Source organism: Phaseolus vulgaris, chromosome 8 (assembly GCF_000499845.2).
Source record: "Phaseolus vulgaris cultivar G19833 chromosome 8, P. vulgaris v2.0, whole genome shotgun sequence".
Lineage (NCBI taxonomy): Eukaryota > Viridiplantae > Streptophyta > Magnoliopsida > Fabales > Fabaceae > Phaseolus > Phaseolus vulgaris.
Window position 1 is genome coordinate 60,973,017 of NC_023752.2, and position 22,080 is coordinate 60,995,096.

The 22,080-nt window shown below is 34.6% G+C and overlaps 5 protein-coding genes across 8 annotated transcripts; 4 read left to right on the plus strand and 1 right to left on the minus strand.

The window, feature by feature from the left end:
- Positions 1-843: 843 nt before the first annotated feature.
- LOC137827080 (protein NRT1/ PTR FAMILY 8.1-like) lies at positions 844-3,779 on the plus strand. The gene is made up of 5 exons (XM_068633290.1): positions 844-913; positions 1,027-1,174; positions 1,249-1,466; positions 1,782-2,338; positions 2,770-3,779. Exons 2-5 carry the CDS (start codon positions 1,069-1,071, stop codon positions 3,602-3,604), a joined length of 1,716 nt encoding a protein of 571 aa, XP_068489391.1. The 5' UTR covers positions 844-913; positions 1,027-1,068; the 3' UTR covers positions 3,605-3,779.
- Positions 3,780-4,526: 747 nt separating this feature from the next.
- Positions 4,527-5,662, plus strand: LOC137824459 (uncharacterized). The gene is made up of 2 exons (XM_068630108.1): positions 4,527-4,649; positions 4,868-5,662. The coding sequence occupies exons 1-2, from the start codon at positions 4,610-4,612 to the stop codon at positions 5,305-5,307; spliced, it is 480 nt and encodes a 159-aa protein (XP_068486209.1). The 5' UTR covers positions 4,527-4,609; the 3' UTR covers positions 5,308-5,662.
- Positions 5,663-8,073: 2,411 nt separating this feature from the next.
- On the minus strand, positions 8,074-9,787 carry LOC137825687 (protein OCTOPUS-like). Its single transcript, XM_068631424.1, has one exon. It carries the CDS (start codon positions 9,632-9,634, stop codon positions 8,150-8,152), a length of 1,485 nt encoding a protein of 494 aa, XP_068487525.1. The 5' UTR covers positions 9,635-9,787; the 3' UTR covers positions 8,074-8,149.
- Positions 9,788-13,455: 3,668 nt separating this feature from the next.
- LOC137824455 (uncharacterized) lies at positions 13,456-15,504 on the plus strand. Its single transcript, XM_068630104.1, has 3 exons — positions 13,456-13,717; positions 13,857-13,997; positions 15,217-15,504. The coding sequence occupies exons 1-3, from the start codon at positions 13,523-13,525 to the stop codon at positions 15,358-15,360; spliced, it is 480 nt and encodes a 159-aa protein (XP_068486205.1). The 5' UTR covers positions 13,456-13,522; the 3' UTR covers positions 15,361-15,504.
- A 1,381-nt stretch (positions 15,505-16,885) lies between these two features.
- LOC137824661 (probable anion transporter 4, chloroplastic) lies at positions 16,886-21,875 on the plus strand. Of its 4 annotated transcripts, none has more exons than XM_068630327.1 (9): positions 16,886-17,574; positions 17,846-18,072; positions 18,474-18,843; positions 19,114-19,158; positions 19,248-19,394; positions 20,179-20,316; positions 20,407-20,440; positions 20,924-21,103; positions 21,578-21,875. In XM_068630327.1, exons 1-9 carry the CDS (start codon positions 17,188-17,190, stop codon positions 21,583-21,585), a joined length of 1,536 nt encoding a protein of 511 aa, XP_068486428.1. In that variant the 5' UTR covers positions 16,886-17,187; the 3' UTR covers positions 21,586-21,875. The 4 variants fall into 4 exon arrangements, with proteins under 4 accessions (XP_068486428.1, XP_068486429.1, XP_068486430.1 ...); XM_068630328.1 differs by having other exon boundaries at positions 17,072-17,574; positions 17,772-18,072; XM_068630329.1 differs by having other exon boundaries at positions 17,072-17,574; positions 17,846-18,077.
- Positions 21,876-22,080: the final 205 nt, after the last annotated feature.

The window sequence follows — 22,080 nt, forward strand, 5'->3', positions numbered from 1 at the left end:
ATATAAAATCGAGATGCCACTCTTTTACAGTATATATACAGATGGATATTATATATTTCTATATTTGTATATATTAGCATAAATATTAGATAATTATGGGTCCAATCTCATCAAACAAAGTCTAATTCAACCTCATAAAACTAATAGCATGTGTCATGATAGATCCAATACATAAAATCAATATATGAGATTGAGGTTTGCACCCACTTATATACAATGAAATGTCCTAATCTCTAGTCGATGTGGGGTCTCCAACACTTTTCTTTAAAAAAAACTCAACTCGTGACAATTTTTTTTTCCAGTGCAGAACTCTCACGACATTTTCGATAAGAAAAATATGTAACAGTAACACAGTAGTTCTAAACCATTAAATATAATTGAATTTGAAATTAATGCGTTTAAATTAATCTGATCTATAACCTTGCATTGGAGAAATTAATTTCCAGACATATATATCCATTAGAATATTTTTCATGGGTTAGAAACAAGAAAGTGTTCGTTTCTTATTGTCCTTGTTATATTATACCTGTCCCTTTCCCACCAATGATAAACCCAACGTCACGCAAATAAACACATTACAATTTACAGATGATCATATACTATTTTACTGCATTATTTTGCAATTTAGTTTTCACCACAAACTTTGGTTCATAATAACTATATATATATATATATATATATATATATATGACAAGCAGAAGCAGCTCCCTAATGATTGGATTTGACCTCTTGTTTGCATAGGTCTGCATAAGATTCAGCAGATTCAATGCCTTGAACAAAACGTCATCCTAGTCTCACACTAAAAAACACTATATATAACTTTTTCTCTCACTCGTAGTCTTCATCAAACATTTGCCATACTCAGTGTTTTGCTTACCTTCATCTCAAGCTGAACAATATTATTTTATGGAAGGTAAGGGTTGCACTTTCTAACCAAGTGGCTATACACTATGCAGGATAAGAAGAATAATGAGTTTATTTTCAATGACATTCTTGGTTTTTGGCTTTTGACATGTCAATTTCTAGCTTGATTGGTTGCAAATTCCACTATCCCTCCACTGAACTACAATGGCTGAGGAAGATGTTTACACAAAAGATGGAACAGTGGATTACCGTGGGAATCGTGCTAACAAAAAGGAAACTGGAACCTGGAGAGCCTGCCCTTTTATTTTAGGTAACCATTGTGCATCTCTATTCTCCAACAGTTTATGTTTTGTGGGTTAAGGAATTAATCAGACCAATTTGCAGGAAATGAATGCAGTGAGAGATTGGCATACTATGGGATGAGCACAAATCTTGTGTCTTATTTCAAGACTCAACTAAATCAGCATGGTGCTACTGCTTCCAAGAACGTTGCAAATTGGGGTGGAACATGCTACATCACTCCATTGATAGGAGCCTTTGTGGCTGATGCCTATCTTGGAAGATATCTCACCATTCTTTATTTTTCAGTAGTTTATGTTATTGTGAGTACATTCTCTTCAATCTTTACACCATTACTGCTAACTATCATGGTAGAGTCGAAGAGATAATGTCGTCTCAGAGATTATACATTTCGTGTTAAGTGTGTTTGTGGTAAGATTGGAGCTTGAAAGTTGTTGTGTTACAATAATTTTATTTTGTTTTTGGATTATTAAGGTAGGTGGACCTTGAACATTTTGTATAAAGATTGAACACCCCTAAATTATTATATTTTATTTAGAAGATTGAAAGAGAGAATCAATAAAATGAAACCAAATGAAAATGGGAGAAGTAACCAAATCTTTTGTTTTCTTGCATAGGGAATGACACTATTGACATTGTCTGCATCAGTTCCTGGCATGAAACCAACCTGCGATCCACAAGAGAATTGTCATGCTACTGAGGGACAGAGAGCAATTTGTTTTGTGGCTCTTTACCTTATAGCTCTTGGCACTGGTGGGATAAAGCCTTGTGTTTCATCATTTGGTGCAGACCAATTTGATGATGCTGATAAAGCTGAGAAGGAGCACAAGAGTTCTTTCTTCAACTGGTTCTATTTTTCAATAAATGTTGGTGCCCTTGTTGCTGCTTCTCTATTGGTGTGGGTACAAACTACTGTAAGTTGGGGATGGGGATTTGGCATTCCAGCAGTGGCCATGGCAATTGCAGTGGTGAGTTTCTTTTCAGGTACAAAGCTGTATCGGAATCAGAAGCCAGGAGGTAGCCCCCTCACTCGCATGTGTCAGGTTGTAGTTGCATCCTTAAGAAAGTATGATGTTGAAGTACCTAATGATAAGTCTGGGTTATATGAGATACAGGAAGACTCAGAATCAGCTATTCAAGGAAGTCGCAAGCTTCAGCACTCAAATGGATTAAGGTAAACAATAGCCACAAATTTCATTATGTTTTCTCCTCTAGTTGAAAAATACCCTTTGACACACCCTTTATTGTCTCATGTGGGTGTCACTGATAGATAATGAGTCCAATTTTTTTAAATTAAACACTTTCATATGTTATAAAGTGTTGATGTTCGATGTGTTCCATGAACGCATTATTTAAGATTAGTGTTCGAGACTCAGGATAATTTCACATGTTATTTGATATATCCTATCAAATAAGGACAAGTTCATAAATCATTAGACTTATAAACATTTGTCTAAGTTTTTGGAAATCATGAACATTTGTCTAGTTTTTCTTTTAACCTATACACAACAACTTAGTTTTAAGTCAGAAAAGATAAATGAAAAAAGACACTGCCCTATTACTTTATCTAGTTTTGTATTCACATTTACCACCTGTGCGTTGCAGATTCTTTGACAAAGCAGCAGTGGTAGGAGATTCAGATAATGGGAAAGACCCAGTAAATCCATGGAGACTTTGCACTGTGACTCAAGTGGAAGAGATTAAAGCCATTGTAAGATTGCTTCCTATATGGGCCACTGGCATCATATTTTCAACTGTTTATAGTCAAATGAGCAACTACTTCATACTGCAAGGGGACACCATGGATAACCATGTGAGAAACACAAAGATACAAATCTCACCAGCTACTCTTTCTGTCTTTGATACCATCAGTGTCATTTTTTGGGTCCCAGTGTATGACAGAATCATTGTTCCAATAGCAAGAAAGTTCAGTGGGCGCAGAAATGGCCTAACTCAGCTGCAGAGAATGGGCACTGGCCTTTTCATATCCATATTTTCTATGGTATATGCAGTGGTTTTGGAGAATGTGAGACTTAAAATGGTGAGAAGGCACAATTATTATGAACTGAAGGAGGTTCCCATGTCAATATTTTGGCAAGTTCCACCATATTTTATCATAGGTTGTGCTGAAGTGTTCACCTTCATTGGGCAGTTAGAATTCTTCTATGAGCAAGCCCCTGATGCCATGAGAAGCACATGTTCTGCTCTCCAACTCCTAGCATTTGCATTTGGACAGTACTTGAGCTCTTTGCTCATAACAATTGTCACAAAGGTTACAACTATGAATGGTGGTCCTGGATGGTTACCTGACAAACTAAACTATGGTCACCTTGATTATTTCTTCTTGCTACTCACAGTCTTGAGCGTGCTCAATTTTATTGTGTTCCTTCTGCTGTCAAAGTTGTACACATATAAAAAATCAGTTGGAACACTTCATTGAGTGTTCAAAGGATGTTCAAATTATGCAGTTTCTATAGTCTTTTTAAATTAAGTGCTATGTTCTGGTGCATGGAACAAGGTGGAGCATGTTTAGAAAGTTAATTCTGCTTTGTTTTCACCATGTATTAGATCATCAAATATTGTCAAAATAATGTATAAAATCCTTATTATTATTCACAATGTGTGTCAGATCTTTCACATCAGTGTGCAGCTCATGATTTAATTCCGGAATCAGATCAGAATCAACAGTTACCACAATTGTTGAATATAATGAAGGGACAACATAATTAAAAAAAAGAACTCAAATTAAAATAGTTAAATTATCTTCCCTTTTACCTAACATATTACAGAAAACAAGTTCAAGCTCAATCTATATTTTTAATTTCATAAATATATCGTATTTTTCTTAAAAGTTTCTACCATCCAATAAGAGTAATTCTCTATGCAAATTCTTCCTATACCTTCATATTTTTTTTTTTTAATTTCAACACACTTTTTTTTTATATAGGATTTTTCATTTTTTTTTTATGGAATTATAAAATTCATAACAGTCTCTATAATATGTATTTTGGATGGTAATATCTGAAATACATTTTGATTGTAAATCCAAAAAATATCTCTCAGCTTTTGGATTCAGGAACACTTTCTAAATTTTATAATCCATAATGAATTTTTAGTATATATATATATATATATATATTTTGGATTGTAAAATCTCTGAAAGGTATTTTTGAATTTGGAAATACAGTTTGGATTCTACAATAGAAAAATAACATTTTTGGATTGAATCAAGAATGTATTTTTTAAGGACGAAATGGTCTTTTCAAGTGACCTATGGGGGATGTCCAAGAAGCTATGGAGGTGCAGAAAGAAACATACCTTCATTAAGTTCTGGTCCAATAATGGGCTCATTCAATGTCCAAGAACTTTCCAGGCCCACACTACCAAACCACGTCATGGCCACTAGTTTCAATGTTGATCGAATGATCGAAATCTCACTCTCGCAATGCCTCGGAAGCGGTTTCAGGAGCCACAACCCAAAACAGGTACCTCTCTTTCTACATACCCAAAATTTGGAAATGAAGCTTTACCATAACAGAAGAACTATAGTATGTTAGCAACGTCCGTGTTAAACCATATCAATGGCATAGGGCTTGATTTTTGCGTAATCCAACCTTGAACACAAGGTGTTTGATAAAATGTTTCGGACAGGAATCTTGCATCTTTGATCAAATTCTGTGGACCAATTTATGTTCCAACGCAGGTGCACAACATGCCCAGGACTTCCTGAGGAAAATTGGGTTGGGGAAGGAGAACTACTACTTCTGGAAGCAGATTGGAAAGGCTTTGGTTTGCACGTACGCAGTGATTGGGGCAGTGTGGTGGTACAACGAGACATCGCCACTGGGTTGGTGGACACTGAAGCCAAAGCCAAAGGAAGAGAAGGAGCTTGCTCATTTATACGAGCGGAGGATGTATCCTTACCCTGGTGATCAAGAGGCAATGCAGGAGTTCGTTGCCAAGGGTGGAATGATAGGGACAAGCATTGGTCCCAAAGGGGCTGCTAAAGATGATAAGGATGAGAGTGACTACAAGAAGGAGCTGAAGGACAAGAAGTTTGATCTGGAGGCTCAGAGACTGTGGACGAGGATGAGGAATGAGGTCATTGCTGAGTTTCAGGAGAAGGGCTTTGATGTGGAATGAATGACTGAAGTGAGTGCTCAAAACTATTGCAGGTAGTAAATATTGAGTTTGCTTCTTTTTTTTGTGTTTGGATATTGTAATTCCAATAAATGTGAAAGAGGAAAAAGACAAATCACTCTGTTTGTTGTTCTTTGTTGATTGATATGTGTGAGCGAACCTGAGCATTGGGTTTCTGGGCAATACTGTGTAAAATAAGATGTTAGTTTAGTGGGAATGATTCAAGTCAAAATCTGATATAGAGGTCACACAGTGCTAATTATCTTGAACAGAGATTTTTCCTAGCTTCTTTTGTCTTTTCAAACCATGAGTAATGTAATGAAGCAATATTTATGGAGGATTGTCTTATGTTTGTGAATTAATTTTCAAGGAGGGAGGGGGCCTTTTTGTTCTATGCACTGCTGCTCTAGTTCTATAAAAATGGGTTTTTCTGTACTATCAGTGGTGAGAAATAAAACATTTATTGTGCTTCACTTTGATATACTTCTCCACAATTTGACTCCATTTTATCTTCTTTAAACTAAAAAACTCTCATGTTTTAGCTATTTTAATAATATTGTCAATTCGTTTATTGAAAAATAGAGTAAGTTAACAAACTGTTTGGATTTAAGACAAATCTGGTATTTTCTTATAACTTTTTTTTATCTCAAAAATTGTTTTCAAATTAAAATCGGTTATAAAATTACACGTTTAAATTGTTCATTTATTTTAAAATTAATTTTCATGATGATATAACCAATTGAAATGGTCATTTGTTAATGACTTTTTAAAAAAAAATATTAAAAAATATCCTTTCTAAACAATTACCTAGCAAGTGTGCCCCAAAATTATTTAAATCTTCTTCTATCATCCCTTATTAATCTAATAATATCGAGGAAAACAATATTACGTAAATGTGCCCCAAAAATGTGAGTTTACTTAACGAAAAATATGGAAACGAGATTTGCAGCTTGTAAGTCAAAGGTTGTGCTTTTTGCTCAGACCTTCATAAATAAGTCAGATATTTTTCTAATTTGCAATTATGTGGTATGGCCACCACATCATTGAAAGAGCAGTGAAAAGTGAAGTGTTTGATGGAAAGCACTCAGTTTCAATTTACCAAAGCTTAAGAGTTATAGTAAGTCTCTTGTATGTAGGGTCAACATCTGATCATCAGCAAAACCTATGACTATCAGCAGAAAATACAAAAAGAGAAGTCAGAAACAAACTATTTTCAAAATCAAAAAGTCAATTACAAATATCTTGAATTAACTTTAAACGAATTATTTTGTATATAATTGTACATTTCTTTTAACAACTATGAAGGAGATGAAACAAATGTACAATTTTATTAATATAAACAAAAACTAGCAGCATAAATTAAGAATCGCCTTGAACGAATCCACGGCCATATTTCCAAATCCTAGCAGCATATAAATTCAATGAGAAACAGAATGCTTAACCAAAGAAATAAAGCACAAAAACAGAAATAGGAAGGTAAAAAAAATCCACAGGCACCATTCCTAAGTGCAAACCAATAGGAGGAGTAAACATGGGTGTACCTGAATGCAAAAGAAAAGAAAAGTAATGAAGGCAAGGTACCATCAGAAGTAGGACCATAATAAATTTTAGGTTTGAAAAGCCAACACACAATGGATGATAAAGCAGTGACCATAATCTTTTCTCCGTGTTTTCTTAAAACAAGCAACACGCTTTTCTCTGTGACAAACAATTAAACATGGAAAATATTTTTCCCCAAGCCCTTGCTAAACAAGCAATTAACCATAAATGAGTAATGACTATTGACCAGCTTTAAACTTAAACTTATTCTTCCCTTTCAAGTGCCAACATACAAAGCAATTACAACGGTAACAGCCAGAACAGAATCCAGATATCGGTGATTCTCTACTTTGAGAGGCTAACCCTGAGACTGAATATGTTGTTTACTTAGAACCTGTAAAATCTCTGCAACTATGTATTATGGGGAAGGATTTTGCTGTGTTCTTTTGGAAAGTTATCCTCCATTATGCAGTAGATGTTTCCACTGACAGAATTATCTTCTATGGAATATAAACGTGTCGTCCTTGACAAGGAAAAATATAAAAGAAAATTGACTCATTCGCTGGGACAAATTCTAGATTCCAAGCTTTGGATCTGTCATAAGGTATGAGAAAGGATATTCAGAATTCTGTTTTCGAGTTTGCAAGGAGTTCCTGTATCAACTGCACATATCAGACATTCTCACCTACATCATAGCCTTAACTTTTTTTATTTTAAAGCTTAAAAAAATTATTTAGGAGATATAACAATATAAAGGCTATCGAGTATGTAGACAATTAAGAAACGTAGCTTCTGGTTCTGAATAATAAGGAAAGGTTACACTTCAAAACTTGTAGTTCATACATCTAACTAACAGCATAGCCGAACTAGAACTTGGAAGCTGAAACTTACTCCGAAATATGAAAATAAAGCATGAGAATCTCAGTGAACCTTTCGTGCTGCATTTGGAGTGATACACTTCCACCTTGCATGAAATGCCATAGCTGCACTTGAGGCAGAAAATTACCCCTTCATACAAATTTCATCAACAACATATAAATCATTAAACAGTGTGTGACACATTGTTACAGTAAATTCTAGCAAAATAAAGGTTTGCTCCCAACCTCCTAGAACCATTACAATCTGAGAGTTACCATCTCAACAGCATCATGGAAAAAATACTTTATTTTTGCTACCAGCAAAATTAGACAAAATGCAACCATAATCTAATATGTTACCTTACCAGCATAATTAGAAAATTTGGAAATTAATATTATATATGTTTTTACAACCAAACATACTTTCAATTTCAACAGCTAATACAGTTTCACAAGCCACTTCTGGCGGCTGAATGCAAATCCTTAACACTACTTTTTCCAGCCTTGCTTCTCTTATAGCTCTTGGACGGAGTCAAATAGAACCTCAACAAGCCAGTGTCAGGATTATTTGGCGAATATCTAACACTACGGTTCCTCTGAAACATAAAGTCGTGTCTCCCATTCAAAGCACTCCCTTTGCTCTCAGAATCCTCGGCGAAACCATCCGTTCTACAAGGGCTTCTACAGCTAACGCTATAGCTTCGCATAAGCTTCTGACCAACAGGCTCACTTGCTTGCACATTAACCACCCTCCTAAGCCTCTGCAAAGACTCTGCAAGTGGCTTATCAACCACAACACCAGAATCACACTCCTCTTCCCCAATCCCATCCTCCCTTCTCTCAGTTCTCTGTACTAACCCCAACTTGCTCCACACATCGCGCCATTTCTGCAGCTTCTTGACACCCTTTTGCCTATTGGCCGCACCAGAAACATCCTTGGAATCAGATTCCATCACACAACCAGATTCAACAGCATCAGCTGAAGATCTCACATAACTATCCATCAACTCTTTTTCAGTAATCAACAACTTGGCACCATAGAAGGTGGCCGGAGACACCTTCGCATTCACATTTGCATTTGACATCAATTTCAACTCATCAAGCCCTGCAACTGACTGTTTCCTACGAGAGCTTGATCTATCAAAACCAAAACTCCTTCTACCATCGCCAGAACTTTCCAAACCAACACTGTTATTATTGCTGTTGTTGTTGTTGGTGTTATTGGAATTGGAATCTTCATCGAGTGAAAGCATCGGAGAAAGCCTTGAACACGGTTTCCCAATCAAACACCCATCCCAAGAAGCGCGAGGGCAATCGAACGAGATTCTTCCCGCTTCAATCGAAAACCGCGGATCCATGTCGCAGGATCTTCTCCCCAAATTGCATTCTCCAACCTCCGATCGAGTCTCTCTCAATCGCTGCGCACTTCGCTTCTCTGCATTTCCCTTCACATTATCATCAACGTCAGCGCTTTTCTTAGACCTGTGTTTCCATTTCCACTTCTTGAACTTCTCGGCAGCGGCGTTCCAGAAGGTTCTGGAATCCCTGGCAGCTTTCCTCTTGCGGAGCTGCAGTTCGAGATCTATAAACTCCTTCACCGTCTTGGTTTCCTCGTCGGCAACGCTCTCGTCGTTGGAAACCCTAACCACGGAGGCCTGTTTGCGCGAACGGGATTTTCTCGTGTCGTCGCGGGAGAAGAGATCGGAGAGGGAGCTGCGGGGGCGGACCTCACAGGAGCGGCGGCGGGGGTCGGCGGTGGCGTGGTCGTCGGCGGGGCGGGCGCAGGATTTGGAGCGGCGGAGGGAAGGAGAGGGAGGGGAGTGGTCGGAGGGGATGCCGGCGAGGCGTTCGCGGAGGCAGAGGGCGCAGAAACCAGTGATGGGGGCGGTGGGATGGCGGTGGCAGGCGGAGAGACGGTAGGATTTGGGAGTCATGAGTGCGGCATGCGTTGGTGTTTGTGAGTGAGTGTTGGTGGGAATGCCATTGTTGTGTTTGTTATGTGTTTATGAGTGAAGAAACTATGAGAGTGCGAGACACGGCATAAGTATGCACACAATAGTACGGAATCAAATGTTCAAACACCAACCGTCATAATAATCTTCTCATCATTCATAATTATAAACCCTCCTTAACCCCATTTCTCTCTCCCAATTTTTATTTTATTTTTATAAAAACTTTGTTTCACTCCACACTCACACGACATTGATACAACACAGATACAGAGATAAATAATTTTTAAAATGTAAAATACGAAAACACAAATCTATATATTTGCAGATAATTTTTTTTATTAAAAAAATGTTTCAAAATAATGTGTTCCTTAATTTATAATCCTAATAAAATTTATATAATTAATTTAAATTTTTGAAAAAAAAAATTTAAAAAAAATTTGTTAAAATCGTGTAAAGTTATAAAAAAATTCAACTAATAACACTTCACCAATACATATTTTACGAATGTACGAATGTCGATATCCTATATCCAATACGTATATATGAAAAAGATACCCAATTTAAGACTAATTTCTGAGTTTTATAACTAAAATCTCTTTATATAAATTAGGAGAAGTCCTTTCGATAGAAAGGACTATGTGGACCCTTAATCCAACTTAAGGAAAAGAATAACAAATTAAAAAAAAATGGATAAAAATGTTTAAATAAATTAAAGTTATTACTCACATTATTCATTTCCAAGTCTTTTCAATTGAGCTGTTAAGTTACTTTATGAGCTTGGATAAAGGCCACACATTCGAGTTACACAAAGTTACACGTCAAAAAATTAATCTTATTAATTACACAACCAAAACATATATATTACTCATTAAAACCCTTAATCTTTATAATTCGGCCATTTATATTCCAAATTTTAAATTTTCATTTATCATTTCTTGTTAGTGTCACTTTAATGGTTGGGGATTTAGGTGATTTAATAGTTGTTATAGCTTTAAATTCCAATGCTTTCATTCCATAACAAATCTTAATGGCTTATGCTTTTCACTTTCAAATTAAAACTTTTCAAATTAAAACAAAATCCAAATTTCAAATTTCAGAAATTAAATAACAGAACTCACTTTCCTACTTTTTTAAATTAAATATCTATCTCTTATATGATGTTAAATAATATTAATATTTTTAATTTTAAATAAACACAAATAAAATACATATTTTTATGTTTTGATAAATAACATCTTTTTCTTTAATTTTTCTCAAAACGTAAACACATTAAGAAAATTATGCATGAAATATAAAACTTTTTCTTCATCCAATCGTTTTCGAAGATTTGTTGGACCTTTGAAGTCAATGAATGCTACTAATCTTCTGCAACTAAAATTAGAGACAGTGTAAATAATAATTAAAATATAAATACCAAATAACAAGTTAAGGACGTTAATTTATATTTTTTGTTTTCTGTTTTTATTTTTAATTATAAAACTTTCATTTGTTTTTAAGTTTTTAATTTATATAAAAAGAAAAGATATTATAATGTTCATTGAACAAATATTCAAAAAATAAATAAAATAAAAGAATTCTTTTCATAAATTTATACATAAATTATATAAAAAAAAAATCTTAGAAACCCAATGTAGTACTCAAACAATACCTAATAAGTTAGTTGTAACTAAAAATGTATGCATAATTCCTAATTATATTAAATATAGTAGTTTAAGTACTAGAATTCCCTTTAACTTCTTCTATACCTTACATGTTTTTAAGCCAAAGAAACTCAACTTCTATATTTATATATCACCAACCAAGTAAATAAAATGCAACCAAATTATGTAACTTGTATAAATGGAACCTAATTTCTTGCCACTCACAACCTAAATTTAAATGCATAGTTTTTTAAATAATTAATAGTTATAATATTTTTATTCATAGTTTCTGTAAAACATTATTAGACTTGTAAAATAAATAAGTAAATATATATATATATGTTTTATTGTTTATTAAGTAATTATCTATAAAAACTAATTAATATTTTAAAATAATTATAATGTAACTGTGCGGAATTAAAACTAATCAATTATTTGCAAGTTAGAAATCTTCAACATTTATTCTTCAATTTTAAAAAATATTAAAAAAATATAATTAAATATTATAAATATCACATATAATCAATTATTTTATTTTCAAATATTATATACAATCAATTAATTAATATCACAGTTCTGAATTTTATATAAACAACTTCAAAAAATTATTTTATACTTCTCTCTTTAATATGTTTTTCATTTTAAAACAATTAAACTTTTGGAATTTAAACTCCAACCGTTTGAACTATAATTCAACGTTTCACCGTTAACATTGTAGGTATCGAATATCATAATATGAAATAATAATATTGTAATTCAAATATAATAATATTTTATGTCTATTATGTAATTCTTACCTATATTTAAACATAATAAAAAAATGGATTTCATACAAAAAAAGTTAGACTAATTTATTTTAATTCAAATTATACGTTTGGAGTGAGATTTTGAAGGTATTTATAAAACAAACTCAACCCAAAAATGATGAGTTGACCGTAAGGTTTGATAAATTTAGAAGTCAACCCTCAAACCAATCAATTATGCTTTGAGTTTAATTGGGATGCGAACCCTAAATGGTGACCACACGTGCACCACTTCTTGAAATTCTCGTTTTCACCCTTTTCTTGGTTTCTTCAACACTATCAAAGTTCAACAAAAACTAAAATATATATAGGTTTAATTTATTTTATAAATATGAGTACTTTTAATTTTTATTTAAATATCTTGTCACTTTATTAACACTTTCAATTTGTTTATTCTCTTTTCACTCTTTTTCTTTAACTCTCGTTAACTTATTCATTTTTTTCTGATTTTTTAATTGAATTGATCACTAAGTTAAAAAAGATTTAATAAGGAAGACGTGAATTAAAGACAAAAAATAAAATATTAGTCATGGTACTGGTCGGTCCATACGACACTTGAAGCTCGCCGTCAAGACCGACTGACATAACTAAATTCATTATGTTAAATCATAAGATTAACAAGACTAATTAGTGGTCAAATATTAGGTAATACACTTTTAATCATGATCTAAAATCCTAATCCGGCCCAATAACAAATAGTCTATGATAATCGTATAAATAGACACAATTTTCAATAATCAGATATGTCATCATCCAGAAAACACTGAGTGTCGGATACCAAAAACTTTCTTGAACATCAAATTGTCTTTTATAAGTACATCCAAACTTGGAGTTCACAAAAACAAAAAATGAGGGGTGAAAGGAGAGCACGGAGACAGTTTCAAGAGGGAAGAGGGACAGGTAGACCAACCGACCGAAAAAGAATGTAATTGTTCTCTTGATCGAGAATAATCACATTATTTTATTAAATACAAAATTAATTTTCAAATATGTAGAAAAAATGAAAAGAAAAATTGAATAGAACAATATTTTAATAAAAAATACTCAAAATGTAAAACCTCTAATACATTAACACTTATAAATGTTCTGCATGCACTAAATGAGTTATGTCATATATCTCACCACCATCATCATCAACATCAACATCATCTTCTTCTTTTCTCTTTTTAACAACACATCTTCTTAAATCTACTTAACAATCCAAAGCTAATTTTATGAAATTTATTATGACTGATTTTTTGTTTAAATGCGATTAATTAATGCTGACAGGGTTAGTTGAAATAGTTGAATATGTAGTTTTATAGTCAAATCAATTTATTGCCTACTTTTTAGCCTTTTTGAAGCCCATTAGGCCCATGAATTGAAGATCCAAATAGCAACCAAAACAGGTACAGAAGAAGAAATTTGTGGGCTGAGAAACGCAAAGAATGGAGAAAGCGAAGGAGATGCTAAGGCTCACGCCTGAACAATACGACGCCGTGTCAGCACTCCAATCTGTTCCTTCTCTCCGAACCGGCACCAACTCCTCCTTCTACGAACACTTCGTCCTCGCCGGAATCCGAGTTGACCGAGTTCAACCCGGTTGCGTCTCGTGCTCCTTCAAAGTCCCCTCTCGCCTCGCCGTAACTTCCATTTCATGAACTCCTATCATCGTTATCATCGATCAACAATCCTCTTTCGCCATGATTATTTGATTTCATTACATGTTCGTTGAAATTGCTTCAATTTGTTGAGGTTGATCTTGAATGTGTTACGTTACAGGACAGGGGTGGGAAGTTGGCGAATGGAGCAATCGCGAATCTGGTGGACGAAGTTGGAGGCGCCGTCATCCATGAAGAGGGTCTCCCCATGAGTGTTTCCGTCGACATGTCCATTTCTTTTCTCTCCACAGCTCGCGTTGGTGTAAGTTAATGAGAGTAAAACATTGAAATTAATGATTCATGTGTATCCAACAACCCTACTTTCACTTCATTAGTTCTTGTCCATTGTGTTTTAGGGTGACAAATTGATTATGATTCAACCCACCAACTAGTTAGTTGCTGTAGGAATTGCATTGGGGATTGGGGAAGTTTGTGAATTCATAAATCTGGATTTCATTAAGGTTGGTTAGATTGTTTATTACTCATGGCCTCCATTTTGTAGAGAGACATGCTAGTTCATAATGAACTGCACACCTACTCTACTTTTCAACCATTCAAAACCTATGTGTAACAACTGAACACACTTAAGATTGATCCTGTTCAGTTCTTAGTCATTAAGGACGTGTTTGGATCATTTTCTCATAAACAATTTAAGAAAAATAATCTGGAAGAAAATTGGACTAAACTAATTTGCCGAAGCTCAGTTATAAGTTGTAGTGTCTGTCGATTCTGTTGAGTGTTAAGAAGTTTGATCTGGGTTTTTCCTTATAAGTATGTATAAGGATTGGGACAAGAGTCTCATTTTATTTGATTTATTCTTTGCTATAAAAAAACAAGTTTCTCAGATTTTTTTTTTTCATTTCTTGAAAGTGTTTATTGACGAAGTAGTATACCCAAATAAACCCTAACAACTTAGTCTGTGTTTGTATTTACATTCAGTTCACAGGAAAGCCAATCTTGGTACTCCTTTTCTCTTAAGTTTCTTCTACAAAAACCCTAAAAATTCTATTAGCCATGAGTATAACTGCTTTCTAAACACAGTCATTCTCTTTAAAAGTGTCCTATTAGTTCAATTGACGAGTCTAACTTAAATAAGGACTTGGATTCGAATCTTATAAACCAAAAGAAAATAATAGAGCTTTGTCTCCTAAAATGGTTTCATTGACTAATCTTAGATTAAACCGAGGATTTAAAAAAGGTTTCCTTTTGATACGGTTCAGAGTTCAGGCCTGGTAATGCTAGCAACATGTTTATTGTATGTGTCCATTCCATGATTCCAACCGTTTATTTATTATAAGACTCCCGATTTAGATTTCATAAATTGGGTTCATTGTAGACAACCAACTTTCCTGCTTCTTTTCCCCCTACCTTCCTTCTGGTGCATGCATTCTTGCATTATGAACCTTGCTGTTTGGGGTGTGACATGTGCTTCTGCATTTCAATGTTTTATACCTTATGCATGTATTGATATTATGTTGCAGGATGAACTAGAAATTACTTCTAGGTTGTTAGGAAGGAAAGGAGGTTATTCTGGGACAATTGTTCTCCTTAAAAACAAAGCAACTGGAGAATTAATAGCCGAAGGTCGTCATTCACTGTTTGGTAGACATAACAGCAAAATGTAATTCAATATGGTTTATAAATGTCTGTAAATGAAGATTGTCTTTGGGAAACTGACTTGGGTATGTGTCACTGCTTATTAATTAGATAAAGTTCTGAGTGAGAGCATAATATGAAGACATGTGCAATGAAAAGTGAAATTTATTAAACACATCTCCCACCCTAAAATAACAATGCTTGGTTTATTTATTGTGACCATTATTCCAGTACATCTCCTATATCACTCTGTATTGTTGACTGAGACATACGAGTTTCAAGGAACTTTAATCTGAGAAGAAAAAAGTACATTTTTCCTCGCCAAGTTGCAGATTGATTTCATCATGATAAATGAGAATGCCCAATAAAAATTTGAGAATAGCATCACACCAACTATTTGATGTTTGCCTTATGTTTGTGTTCTTAATTTCTAAAATGTTTATGGAGTGAGCTTCTAACTCCTTCCAAGTCGCAACCATAAGACATTTTGGTCGAATACAAGTCACATAATTCTTTTCTATAAGATCTAATCACAATTTTTCTTTTTCTCTCAACATTATTCAGAAATTAGCTTGTGTTCTTAACTTTTAGGGTTTAATGAACTTTATTTATTATTGAGTTAAATGATTGTTCAGAGTATATCATGGTTAGCAATGCCAATTCTTATCAGCTGATGATGCCTCGTATTTATTGTCAGAGTTGCTAATTTGATTGTGATTTTTCATCACCACTTAGTGCCTCAAGGTTAATAAATCTTACGATAATATTTCAGGTATCAATTGTGGTCATCTTTTGCTTCCTCATTGACATAATTCACATGATAAGATTACTTTTCTAGCACTCGTATGAGTTTCTTAGTCAAACAATACAAAATAAAAGGTTCACCAAAATAATTTAAAAATAGAGAAACATTTAGTGACCTCGTCCATCCGAATAATCATATGACTCGAACTTTTACTCGATCCTTACCATCGCCATTTCATTATGTTTTGCAAAATTTGAGAAAAACCTATCCAATCATACAATAGAAATTATGATAAGAACTAAGGCTCTATTTAGAAGAATATGTTTAAAACTTACTTAAGCTTATCTTATGACATTAACCATTTTTAAAGTATCAAAACTTATGAATATAGCTTATGACATGTCCACAAGTTTTTTTTACCTTATTTTAACTATAACATTTCTAAATAACTTACCAAAACAACTTACAACTTATATAAGAATTGTTTAACCCTATTTTATTTTTCATTATAGATATAGAACCAACTTATACATTAGTACTTATATGATAAACACTTATTGAAAAAAGTACTTAATTAAGTTGTTAACCCAAACATGTCCTAAGAAGTAATTTAGTCACATGATCTTACTCAAGTTGAGATAATGATTTTTCTACATGTATGTTTTTCCTTGAACATTGACTACCTACATCACCAACTTCATCCATGTCCAATCCAACAAGATTAATAAGATTATTCTCCTAACTTTTAAGCAATTGAAAAAGCCCTTGTTGTTCCATATATATGAAAATCATGTTTAACCAACAAAACTAATAAAAAAAGTTAACACTATAAGCAAGTCTTGAACCTTAGAAAACCAACAATTTTGTAAGAACTAGAAGGGATAAATACTTAGCATAAGGATTATGACGTGGACGATTGTGCCCTTAGAAGGTAAAACGAGTAATTAATCAATCCCAATATCCTTATTTATACTTCATTGAAGTGAGTGGGAGTTGAATATTCTTTAAACTGAGACTAAAAAAATGATCAAAAGAAGGTCATTTGCGTAATTGTGAACCACCTCACCAACAAACCCAATTCTGATACTGAAATCTTCCACCGTCCGCGGCCATGGCTGCGCTGTCCTCCGCCATCGTTCCCGCCGCCAAACCCTTCTCGCTGCCCCAAACCCACCGCACCAGAGTGGCGGCGCTCCAGTCTCCCAAAACCCACTTCAAGAAAACGGAATTCAACTTCGCCAACGTTTCACTCTCTCTCCGCTCCCTTCCGCGCCTTCGCGTTTCCTCCAATGACGCTCACTTCAACTCGAGCTCCAAGGAGAGCCAACAGCCACAGCCGAGTTTCACAGAGTTCATCACTTCGGAGAGAGTCAAAGTGGTGGCCATGCTGGCCCTCGCCCTCGCCCTCTGCAACGCCGATCGCGTCGTCATGTCCGTGGCCATCGTGCCCTTGTCCCTTGCCAACGGGTGGAGCCGCGCCTTTTCCGGAATCGTTCAGGTTGTGCATGCCAACTGTTTGAAGAATTGAATCTGATGTATTTCTTTTGTCGGTTGTTGATTTTATAAGTTTTATGGACATGCAAGTCTTTAGACTCGCAACTCACTGCGAATAATTCTTGGTATCGCTTTTAAAGTAGATTTTTAATTAAAAATCGATAGACATACTATTTATGATTTTGTGTGATTTGTTTGCAGAGTAACACTTTACAGTGCAAGTGAATGCGTTATTTATTCTGATTTTATTGTGGGGTTGGTTTGTGGTGATGTAGTCGTCTTTTCTGTGGGGGTATCTTGCTTCTCCTATAGCTGGAGGGATGTTGGTAGATAACTACGGTGGCAAAGTGGTGATGGCTTGGGGAGTGGCCTTGTGGTCACTTGCAACTTTTCTTACGCCTTGGGCTTCTCAGACCTCCCTCTTGGCTCTCCTTGTCGTTCGTGCTATTCTTGGCGCTGCTGAAGGAGTCGCTCTTCCTTCCATGAATAACATGGTTGCCAGGTAAGGTGATTCTTTACAAACTTGATTTTGGTTAAGATTGTGTCTGAAGGGAAGTGATTAATGTTTGGAAAAAAACATTATCTCAAAAAGCATGTTTGTAGTAAGGATTAGTATAAATTGCTTAATTCAACGCACCACACATGACTTTGAATACGACACTGTGAAAGTGAAACCAAATACAGACTCGTTGTTTTATGCTCTGCACTGCGCAATTTTCGTTTTGAGATGGTAGTTATAATGTTCCAATACTAAGGTTATGTTATGACTTACAAGTTTTTATCTTTTATCATGACATGAGATGGGCTTTGCTTGTCACTTTGTCATGATTGTGTGAACTATGAAGTTGCGGGAGCCACAAAGACTTGATATTTATAATGATTGGTTTTGTTTCTTTGTTTAAGATGGTTTCCACAAACGGAACGATCAAGGGCTGTAGGAATCTCGATGGCTGGGTTTCAGCTTGGATGTGCACTAGGGCTCACACTTTCTCCTATTCTCATGTCGCAAGGTGGTATATTTGGTCCCTTTGTGATTTTTGGACTGTCTGGGTTTCTTTGGGTGTTGGTGTGGTTGTCTGCAACGTCTAGCACTCCTGACCGGAGTCCTCAAATATCAAAATATGAGCTGGAGTATATATTGAATAGAAGGCAAACGTCTTTTCCAGTGGAGACAGCTAAGTCCAAGAAAGTTAAAGTGATCCCTCCTTTCAGGCGCTTGCTTTCAAAGCTGCCAACATGGTCTCTGATCATTGCAAATGCCATGCACAGTTGGGTAATGCTTCAACTCCAGCATTTGTTTAATTGTTAGTTGTGCTTTTAATTGGAGTTGATAATTGTCATGTTTAATAGCAAATTGTCATTTATTAGGTTGCAATTCGAATCACATATCTTGTTGCAATTTGCATGTGGTAATCCTCACCTTCAGTTCCCAGCCAAGCAACATCATGTGGCTCAGGAGCCCACATCATGCAGTATTGTTGTTATCATTTATGCAAATTTTTATTTGTTTCCCCTTTTAATTTTTTCTTCTTCTTATTCACAGGGGTTTTTTATTGTTCTTTCCTGGATGCCCATATACTTCAGCTCAGTAAGTTTTATCATATTTAGTTTTGTGATTATCAAATGATAAAAATATTTAGAAATCAACACTCATGTATAAATGGTTCTACATTGTAGGTTTACCGTGTGGATCTCAGACATGCAGCATGGTTTAGTGCAGTTCCATGGGCTGTGATGGCTATCATGAATTACCTTGCTGGTTTGTGGTCAGATATGATGATACAAAGTGGTACGAGTGTCACTTTGACTCGGAAGATTATGCAGGTACGTTGCATTGCATATATTATAACGAGAGGAGAGGAGAGACATAGGACATATTACATTTCTACAAGGGTAGACTTTAAATTTATGCGTTGTTGTAGATTGCAGATGTATTGTGAATTATATCGGTAACAAATTTCTATTTCTAATTTAGTTAAAAACTATATTTCCCTATTGTATTAATGTCATGACTCATTTACAAACTACTCCAGGATATTTGGGAGAATTTGAGATAGGCCAACCACAGTGAATGATTACTTGGACGTTATACATAAATCATCCGAGGCTGACCCTATCTGAATTTCTTCCAATATCTTTGTTCTTTTTCAACCTGTTAATGTTTTTTTGTCTTTGCATCTTTTAAAGCGTAAGATCATTGAGAACTATGCAGTTAAGTACCAGTTTGTCCTCGCTGTTGCAGGCAGGACATAAAGGACAGGTGCCAATTGATGAGTGGACAGAGTAAAGGGGAATTATCCTCTGTTGTTTCAGTTTTCATCTGAATTTAGTTTTCTGTTCTTTCCTATTGCTGGGTCCAATCAAAACACTTCTTAATGTGTCATGTATTTCAAATTCATGATCATGTAATTTTTAAGTCTTTGGTTTTGGATAGTGCCCAATGATGTCATTTGATTAATGTGGTTGACCCCATTTAGTGGGAAAAAGCTTTGATTGTCATCTTATTTTTATTATCTTTATTTTCTATACTCATATCCTAGTTTGAATTTGGTTGTTCTCACTATGTATTAGTTTACATTGTAATGCTTTTTCTGCACATTCACTGCAGTCCATTGGTTTTGTTGGTCCTGGACTCTGCCTCATTGGCTTAGCAACAGCAAAAAGCCCCTCGGTTGGTTCTGCTTGGCTTACTCTAGCTTTTGGCCTGAAATCTTTCAGTCACTCTGGCTTTCTTGTGAACCTTCAGGTTTCTATTTTCAGTCATGTAAAAACAATTTTTTTTTTTGTTAGAAGTCCTCACTCTCTAATATAATGTTCATTTCCTTTGTCATCACAGGAGATTGCACCACAATACTCTGGTGTTTTGCATGGTATGCTTCATCTTGTGGTATATGTATGTTTTGGTACATTTAATAAGATTAGAGCATATTTTTACCAGTAAATACATTTGAATCGTTTGGAGCCTGTATCATGTTATCTTTATAAGTGATGTGTTGTAAAAGGTATTATTTAACTAGTATGGGAAGTAATTGAAGAAAATTTCTTGTGCTATTTATTTAACCTATTGAACTATAACTGGTCAAGCTGTGCTGTAGATGTATAAAGCACCTGTTATTGTACTTCATGAAAGTTTCATGTAGCTTGGATGGATACAAGACCTGGAATTGGATAGATTGGATTTTGACTTTTAACATTCAAAGGAATTTTAAGGCTAGTTAGTGGTCTTTTAACATATATGTGCAAAATAGGGTGAAAAATATTTGCAAAATCTGTTTAAGAGCTGGGAAAATACGTGTCTGTGTGCTTTACAATAAGATTTCTTATAATGAAAACCTCTTGATTTCTTGTTGTAGGAATAACAAATACTGCTGGAACATTGGCTGCTATAATTGGAACAGTCGGAGCTGGGTTTTTTGTTGAGCTATTTGGTTCCTTCCCAGCATTTCTGTTGCTTACATCGCTCCTTTATTTTCTTGCTGCTATTTTCTACTGCCTATTCTCTACTGGAGAAAGAGTAAATTTTGACGATCCTGGTGAGTATAAATATACGTAGATTTGCTTTTCAACATGCAGATATATTTAGAACTTTTTAGTGTTGCTTTTGTGGACACTGGTATCATCCTGTGTGTAGTCTTGTCAGTCTTGAAAACTAAAACGAATATAGGGAGGATATCAAGTAAATAGTGTTTTATTCTTTGAGAAACAAATATTGGATCTAACATAAATTCTCATGATTAAACCATAAGCAAATGCGGCCTTTTACGTAACATTCAATTTGTATCATCTATATAAAACTTATATGGTTAAAAGATTTATTCTGCTCACTTATGATAAACAAATTCTCAGTGGATATGTTCTCTCTCTAATACCACATGCATGTTATGTTTTACAGAGTATTCTTTTGTATGTTAAAATTACTTTTTGTATTCTAATTTTGTTATAGTAAATGCTGGACTCTTATTGATTTGTAAATTGCTGATGAGATGTATTTCAAACTCTCTTAACAGTTGTCTGAGAGTGCTGGAAATTACAGTGTCTTGTACAGTTCAATTTCTTGTATACCAGAGATAGCCGAAGAAGGGTGGAGATGGTTACGTGTTCTAACTATCAGGCTTGTGAAGTGTAAAACTGATACTAACCATCTAAATAGTGTAAAATGATTGATGTATAGTTTTTATTTTGCTTTCCCATATGTATTGACAGAAAGCATTTGAAGTTTTTAGGTTGTGTTAATGAATTTAAAAAAGAAGAAAAAATATACAGTAATAAGGTTTCTGCTCATGGAGACCATTTTGCTGCTTTGCACTCCCCAAGGGTGTGTTTGTTTCTCTAATTTTGCAATTAATCAAACAAAATTATAGTACATAAACATTTTAACACTAGTAGTTTATAACATTCTGTTATTTTTCTATTTCAATTCTTTATACTTAACACAAAAAATGTCCCCTTCTCTCCTAATTGACAAGAAACCCTAACGGCATTATTTGTTTTAATTTTTTTTATAAAATAC